Raw genomic sequence first — 8,162 nt, 5'->3', positions numbered from 1 at the left:
GGTGCCCCACATTGTGCAGTTTGATAGAGCATCAAACAGCACTAGTCTGTTTGTAGACAGGCAGAAGAGAGATAAGACAGTTCATTAAAAACAAGCAAAAGTGACCCAGTGGAAAGGAAAAGACAAAAACTGCTTGAGTACACAACTCTGCTGACCCACAGCATGCACTCACGGACTCTGAGGAGTTTGAACTTTGTTTTCATATAAGTGTAATGTTTCTCTGTCATTTTATACAAGAGGAGAACAGGAGAAAGCTGTTACCTTTTTCCACCAGAGGAGCTGCTGGAGGATGTGGTTCGACTCCGACTCTCTGCTGCCATCTCTCGCTTGACCAGAGTGAGGCGCTCTGTGGACATACTCTTCCTGAAGGAGAGGAGCAAGAGCATTCATCAGTATGTTCTGACATTTGAAGCTTATCATTATCCTTACTAACATCTCATGCCCAAGGCTACTACTCTAAAATACAATTCCTGGTTAGATCAGGGCCACATCAATGAAACTCGGAATGAGGAATAAATAAGGTTTGAAAGAATGTGTATGGTAAAACAAAAACTGAAATTATGCATAAAAAACATTGTCAAAAAGACCGAAGCCAAAAGCCAAAGCTAAAAACCACAGCACTGCTTTCATATGGCTGGTAAAAGGTTCTGGGTGATGTTGCCTGTCTGCTTTTCATCATGTAAAAGTACAATTACTGAAATCAACCATCAGATTTCAGGCTCCTTGGTGCAGACACATACAGTGGGTACAGAAAGTATTCAGACCCCTTTAAATTTTTCACTCTTCGTGTCATTGCAGCCATTTGCCAAAATCAAAAAAGTTCATTTTATTTCTCATTAATGTACACTCAGCACCCCATCTTGACAGAAAAAAAACAAATGTAGAAATTTTTGCAAATTTATTAAAAAAGAAAAACTGAAATATCACATGGTCATAAGTATTCAGACCCTGTGCTCAGTATTGAGTAGAAGCACCCTTTTGAGCTAGTACAGCCATGAGTCTTCTTGGGAATGATGCAACAAGTTTTTCACACCTGGATTTGGGGATCCTCTGCCATTCTTCCTTGCAGATCCTCTCCAGTTCTGTCAGGTTGGATGGTGAACGTTGGTGGACAGCCATTTTCAGGTCTCTCCAGAGATGCTCAATTGGGTTTAGGTCAGGGCTCTGGCTGGGCCAGTCAAGAACGGTCACAGAGTTGTTCCGAAGCCACTCCTTTGTTATTTTAGCTGTGTGCTTAGGGTCATTGTCCTGTTGAAAGGTGAACCTTCGGCCCAGTCTGAGGTCCTGAGCACTCTGGAAGAGGTTTTCTTCCAGGATATCTCTGTAGTTGGCCGCATTCATTTTTCCTTCAATTGCAACCAGTCGTCCTGTCCCTGCAGCTGAAAAACACCCCCACAACATGATGCTCCCACCACCATGTTTCACTGTAGGGATTGTATTGGGCAGGTGATGAGCAGTGCCTGGTTTTCTCCACACATACCGCTTAGAATTGACGCCAAAAGGTTCAATCTTGGTCTCATCAGACCAGAGAATCTCATTTCTCATAGTCTGGGAGTCCTTCATGTGTTTTTTGGCAAACTCTATGCGGGCTTTCATGTGTCTTGCACTGAGGAGAGGCTTCCGTCGGGCCACTCTGCCATAAAGCCCCGACTGGTGGAGGGCTGCAGTGATAGTTGACTTTGTGGAACTTTCTCCCATCTCCCTACTGCATCTCTGGAGCTCAGCCACAGTGATCTTTGGGTTCTTCTTTACCTCTCTCACCAAGGCTCTTCTCCCACGATTGCTCAGTTTGGCTGGACGGCCAGGTCTAGGAAGAGTTCTGGTCGTCCCAAACTTTTTCCATTTGAGGATTATGGAGGCCACTGTGCTCTTAGGAACCTTGAGTGCTGCAGAAATTCTTTTGTAACCTTGGCCAGATCTGTGCCTTGCCACAATTCTGTCTCTGAGCTCCTTGGGCAGTTCCTTCGACCTCATGATTCTCATTTGCTCTGACATGCACTGTGAGCTGTAAGGTCTTATATAGACAGGTGTGTGCCTTTCCTAATCAAGTCCAATCAGTTTAATTAAACACAGCTGGACTCCAATGAAGGAGCAGAACCATCTCAAGGAGGATCAGAAGAAATGGACAGCATGTGAGTTAAATATGAGTCACTGCAAAGGGTCTGAATACTTATGACCATGTGATATTTCAGTTTTTCTTTTTTAATAAATTTGCAAAAATTTCTACATTTCTGTTTTTTCTGTCAAGATGGGGTGCTGAGTGTACATTAATGAGAAATAAAATGAACTTTTTTGATTTTGGCAAATGGCTGCAATGACACAAAGAGTGAAAAATTTAAAGGGGTCTGAATACTTTCCGTACCCACTGTATGTGCAAAGATAAATGTGGTGTGGAAATCAAAAAAACAAAAAGTGTCTGTTTTTACTAGCTTATCCCATTAGCCATCACATCTGACATTTAATGCAAGATTGATTTGAAATGAGTGCACATAGCTTTGTCTTTAGCAGAGTTTAATCTTAAATATACCTCTTAATGGACTGCAGCACCTCTTTCTTTGGAGATGACGGGGAGGAGAGGAGGCGTTTCTGTTGGATGTAGCCGTTGCTCAGAGGCCTTGAGGGGAGAGCTTGCAGGAGCTGACGCACTGCAAAGCAAAAATCAACATCATAAGCGAAATCAGGAGAGGATGTCAAGAATTTCACAGTTGATGGATATCCTGGAATCAAACATGAATTAAAAGACATACATGCTGTATGTGAGACAGTGTTGCCGCTATGCAGTGACACTTCCTAAATTCTATACATGGAAAGACAATTGTGTTACCACTGAATCGCTACTGCTCCAATAAAGGTCTGATTAAGAGTCACAGGACATGCCATCCATGAATGATAGCCATGCATTTAACCTCGAAAATAACCACATAAAGTACAGCAAGATGATAACTGATGTGAAAATTCAGGACTCTGACTCTGTTTAATTCAGGACTCTGTCTCTGTTTTTGAATGTTACCTTACTTACCCTTGGTAGGTGCTGCTGATGCTGTGGTGGCCAGTGGTCTCCTCCCAGCTGCATGGACTCCTGGTTGAATCCCCAGGCTCTGCTCCTCACAGTATCCAAGCCGTCGCAGGGCATCGGCCAGAGCCGCCTTCAGCAGCTGGATTTCATCCTCCTGTAGCTGCAGCCTCTGCTCAAGATGGGAGACACGGTCCTCCATATCCATGTTGCTGCTAGCTGACACTGTGTCGTCTGCACAGGAAGTCAGGCAGGAGAGCAAAACTAAGTTCAGAGTTCAGTTTAGAGTTTGGAGTCTTTAAGTTGGTGACACTGATTTTATACACAAAGATTTTTACTTCTGAATGTGACCACTACAACTTAGCATCAGTGTGCAACATTCCTAATTTGTAACTGCTATACTTTATCATGTTTATTTGTTTATACAGTAAACACCAACAGCTGTTTGTGTGTGAGTGTTATGGATAGCTGCACTGCTGCTAACTATGCTAACTAGCTGCTGCTACTACTCTGTCAACCAGTGGTTTTGAGTTTCTAGTGGGTATAAAAGCACACAGAAAACTTCAGTGGCTTTAATAATTTAGACTGTGTGTGTGAGAAAGAGAGAAAGAAAAGGGGACACCAAATACCAGGTTGTGTTTGCTTTGTATGGACAGTGTGGGAGTGGAGAGAGAGAACAGAACAGAAAGACAGATGGAGACAGTCACGAACAGAGCAACAACAGCTTTGTTTTGTTTGTTATATTATGGGGCAAGAATTAAAGGTACCTAGTGGAGTTTTTAAAAGCCATGTTGAAATAAGTACAAATGTTTTGATTGGCAGGTCCCTATTTTGTTTGTATAATTTCTTTTGTTTGCACTGCCAATTCTGCAGTCTGCAGGGGGCAGTAATGCTCCTGTGAGGAAAATACAGCTATCTGATGTAAATATGTTAAATGATGCACATTTTTAAAAAAAGATATTTAGTAAATGTTTACACACCATACACCACATCTAACACACCATATGTGCTAAACTTTAAGGACACACAGTGTCTTTGGAAACACAATGAAACAGAAACAGTGAATGTAAAACTGTAGTTACAGTTTAACACAGTAGTTTTTTTACATTTCTAAATTGCTATACATTTGTTTGTTAGTAAAAAAAAAAAAAGTGTGCATTTTTTAATTGCATTGTTTTTCTATTGACTTGTACTGCTGCAAATGAACTGGTTCTGATGCTCCCTCAGTGCCCTGTCCTTATTTCTCTCATCTTGAACTCTTTCCAGCCTAATCGTCCACCATCCTCCCACAATGATGTCACTGGAAGCCGGCCAGATTATCAGTCAAGTGCAGATTATTCATCTATGGTGCACATTAACAGATTACAACCTGATGCAGGTATACTGTTGCTTATAAATGTATAGTCCTTTTATTAAATGTCCCTCTTCACATTATTATTGATTTTAAAGCGCCCAATTTTAATACTGAAAAACGTGCTGTGTATTTTTTATAAAATAGCTACAGTAGCAGTGACTAGTGCTAATATTACATTTGGTCACACGAGCCACTACAATACAATCCAGCATGCATCTATTCAGCACTGCAAGCTAAGCTGGGCAAAACAGGGGGTACTCTTACTGTCACTGTATCACATCTCAGGGGTCATTTGAGATAAACAGGTGTCCTGAGGAAAATCAAGCTTCAGATTTACATACAGAAATGAAACTCAGCGGCGATTTGCATGTTCCAATAGACCAACAGCATAATGTGAGATTGTGTCAGGTCTTCCTCAACAGTTCCCTTTAGTTTCTACAACTTCTTGATGAAATTATATGATACAGGAATTAGATCTTTTTTTTTTCTGAATATCAGAAATCAGTCAGGCTGATGATCTGACCACAGCCTTCAGCTCTTTAGGAAGAAAAAGCATTTTATTCTAATGATATATTTCTGCTGTTTATACTTTATCTTGATCATTTGATCCTGGTAGTTTCCATTACAGTTGAAAGGGTAGGCTGCCTTGCATCTCTCCTTTATAAAAAGCTGCCAGCTCCTAAAAACCTTACATTAGTCTTCACTGTGGTCTAAATGCTGTTTCAGAGCCGAGGACCCATTTGAAAATGAAAACTCCTACATAAGGATATTACATACATAAACACTCCCGCAAATCTCTTCTCACTATTCTGTTACCTACATTACTCCATTTGCTAATCAAAGTGATGATGCAGTGAAAGCATCAATGGCAACTATAGTGATTCAAGATTAATCCAACTTGTTTTTTACATTACTTATGTTTTGAAAATCATCTCTTTAGTAAAACAGAATACAGACGAGGTGATAAAACACATGCAATGGGTACAGATCATAAGAAAGAAAGAAAGAAAGAAAGAAAGAAAGAAAGAAAAAGAAAAAGAAAGTCATGAACTGAAGTAGAAGAGGACAGAGTGTAGGTGGGAGGAACAGGGGAGAGATTCAGTAGTGACAGAAAGAGACGGGAGCAGAGAGAAAGAGAGAAGAGTGATTAATTTTTAACTGACTACAGCAATAATCTTGTTTATTTAAACTGCTGTGACCATTAACTATATTGTACTGAACAAACAGAGAAATGAGGAGACAGGAGAAACAGTATATAAAGATTGCCTAATGTCTGTGTCTGTGATATGCATTAATCTTTTGTTATTCTATTTATGTTGCTATCTAAATAATCAGGGTTTATCTTCTGTATGGTGGCTGTTTCAGGACATTTTTAAAGTTGAGATTATCTCAGCTCTTCACTGGATCAGCAGTTATCAAAGTAAGTAGGATTTAAGGGTCAACTGTCTAAAGAATGAAATCTTGATTTTATGCTAAAATCCCAACATTAGGATGATAAAAGCCTAAAGTTAGATAGTTTTGCATGTTAAAACCTCTTAAATGTTTGGATTTTAGCATATTAGCAACACATTTCGAATAAAACATTTATTATACACTGTATGTTGAAAATGTAATTTAGTATTGTTAAATAGCTATCATCATTCAGTAAAAACAATTTTGGTCATGTGGTCATTAGAGTGAAGTAAAATGATGTTAGGATTTACAACTTTATTGTCTGTGAGCTGAAATTTGTCTCGGAGCCTGGTGAATTGTAGGATTGAGTAGATAAATAAAAGATAAACACAAAGTTCAAAATATAAATGCACATTTAATTAGTCTACATATCATTTTTAACACTTAGCCAAATATGTTATTTGTAAACTGTAGAGAAAGAGCAAGAGAGAAGGAGGGATCCCTCCATCAACCCCTTCCTCGTTTCCATTACTCCTGCTTTCACCTTCAGCTCCTCTACTCTCAGGACACCAGTTTAAAACTGCTGCTAAGCTGGCTACTTTTCAACTTGCCCTTGAATTATCACACATACACACACAGGCACACAGTAACACTGGTTACACCTCAGCAGTATTCCACTACTCCACCTATTAAAGCCACATCTATTTAATATCCAGCAGGCGAGACACACACTGTTTGCATTAGAAGCTAACTTCCCTTTCCATCCCGGGCCAGAGAGACATCAGTGTAAAGTGTTGCTTAACAACCAGCTGAAGATGTTACAGACACATGGCTGCTCTCAGGAGCAAAATGACAAGAGAAGGAGAAGGTCAGTGGACAAAAGAGTGAGATGGCTGGAGGAGAGCAGGTTAGAGGGAGGGCAGACTGAAAGAATGATGAAATGCAGGGGGGTGTGCTGTGTGCGAAGCTGCTGTAGAGAGAGAGAGAGTGAGATGGATAGTGGGAGGTTGGTGCAGGGCAATAAGAAAACTGAAGGCTGCTGAAATATTCATGGTGCGGTGAAATGCTGATGAAGGTGGAGCTCGTCTCGCCTACCTGCCATTGTGTCACGCTGAGCGCCTGGTCACTCCTCCTGTCAATCACCCAGTGAGACAGTCCACAGAGTAAACAGTCAGCCAGTCAGTCAGACAAGTTGTCCACTTGCTCTTACTCTTCCTGCCCCAGAGGCTTTGTGGACTCTTGATTCCCTCCCCTTCCCGTCTGCAATCAGTGCTGTTTCACTCAGTCTCTGTCTCACACACACACACACACAGACAGACAGACAAACTCTCATCTCCCATTCTCTCTTACTGAACCTCTCCCTCCTCCCACCTCCACTTTCTCCTCTTTCCCTCATTTCCTGGACCACTCCCTCTTCCTCCCTCCATCAACCCCTTCCTCGTTTTTCCCTCCTCTTTTTCTCCTCCCCTCCATCACTTCCATCCCTCCTCCTCCTGTCTTGTTAGATACAGACAGAGGGAGCAGAAGGTGGAGCCTGGCTCAGGGCCACACACACACACACACACACACACTGCACCAGCACCGACATCTGTACAGCCAGGCACCACCAGGAAGAGATGCTGCAGAGTCAGAGTTCTGGATCAATGACACACACACACACACACACACACACACACACACACACACACACACACACACACACACACACACACACACACACACACACACACACACTCATAAATACACTGAAGTGCTGAAGCACACATGATCCACATGCCCTTACTATACAACTGCATGTTAGTAAAATTCAACATGTATAAAATGACTGTCATGACTGCCAAAATACTTTTATACAGTGCATTGTGAAAATGTAGAAACCTGTTTACTCCTATCAGATTGGTTTTCCTGTTTGAAAAGGATAAAAGTGCAAATCTTCAAGTCCCCAACCAAAGTAACATTTGCTAAAATCAACAGTCTCCAGGTGCTCAAAGATGAAACTATATTAATGACCCTTTTTTTAAAAAGATTTTATATCTTCAGCAGGAACGAACCAGTGGATGCACTTAAAACACTCTTTCTTATAAACACAAGGTTTTCATCAGTCTGCAACAGAAAGCTGAAGCACAGTCAGATACATGAAGCTTTTTCATCCACTGCACCCAAATCACAGGGCTGTGGAGCAGTGCTGTGTACCATGATCGACAGCTCCACTGCCCACTCTGCTTCAGTCATTACATTTCTATCTACTGTCTTGAAAGAACATACTGTACTCCACACTACATGTATCTACTACTACACACCATCTCTCTCCCCACTAAACATGGTCCTGACGCCACTCTAAACTGTGGTAATCTGTGTATTTCAGGCTGCATCCTATCATAGTTAGATCTTTAAGTAAACTAT

At 41.2% G+C, this 8,162-nt stretch overlaps 1 protein-coding gene across 1 annotated transcript; it reads right to left on the bottom strand.

The window, feature by feature from the left end:
• Positions 1 to 257: 257 nt before the first annotated feature.
• Positions 258 to 7,098, bottom strand: LOC113134905 (echinoderm microtubule-associated protein-like 1). Its single transcript, XM_026314495.1, has 4 exons — positions 6,855 to 7,098; positions 3,020 to 3,247; positions 2,528 to 2,645; positions 258 to 363 (listed from the first exon to the last, which is right to left on the bottom strand). Exons 1-4 carry the CDS (start codon positions 6,859 to 6,861, stop codon positions 258 to 260), a joined length of 459 nt encoding a protein of 152 aa, XP_026170280.1. The 5' UTR covers positions 6,862 to 7,098.
• Between the last annotated feature and the right edge of the window lie 1,064 nt (positions 7,099 to 8,162).

Source organism: Mastacembelus armatus, chromosome 13, assembly GCF_900324485.2.
Source record: "Mastacembelus armatus chromosome 13, fMasArm1.2, whole genome shotgun sequence".
NCBI lineage: Eukaryota > Metazoa > Chordata > Actinopteri > Synbranchiformes > Mastacembelidae > Mastacembelus > Mastacembelus armatus.
The sequence above is the reverse complement of the archived record's forward strand: the minus strand, read 5'-3'. Positions and strand labels throughout refer to the sequence as shown.

Excerpts from the sequence above, each read along its gene's own strand:
- LOC113134905 (XM_026314495.1), bottom strand. Across the intron at positions 2,646-3,019 it reads ATCAGCAGCACCTACCAAGG|TGCGTCAGCTCCTGCAAGCT; the intron begins GTAAGTAAGGTA and ends TTTGCTTTGCAG. Across the intron at positions 364-2,527 it reads GTGCTGCAGTCCATTAAGAG|GAAGAGTATGTCCACAGAGC; the intron begins GTATATTTAAGA and ends CCTCTCCTTCAG.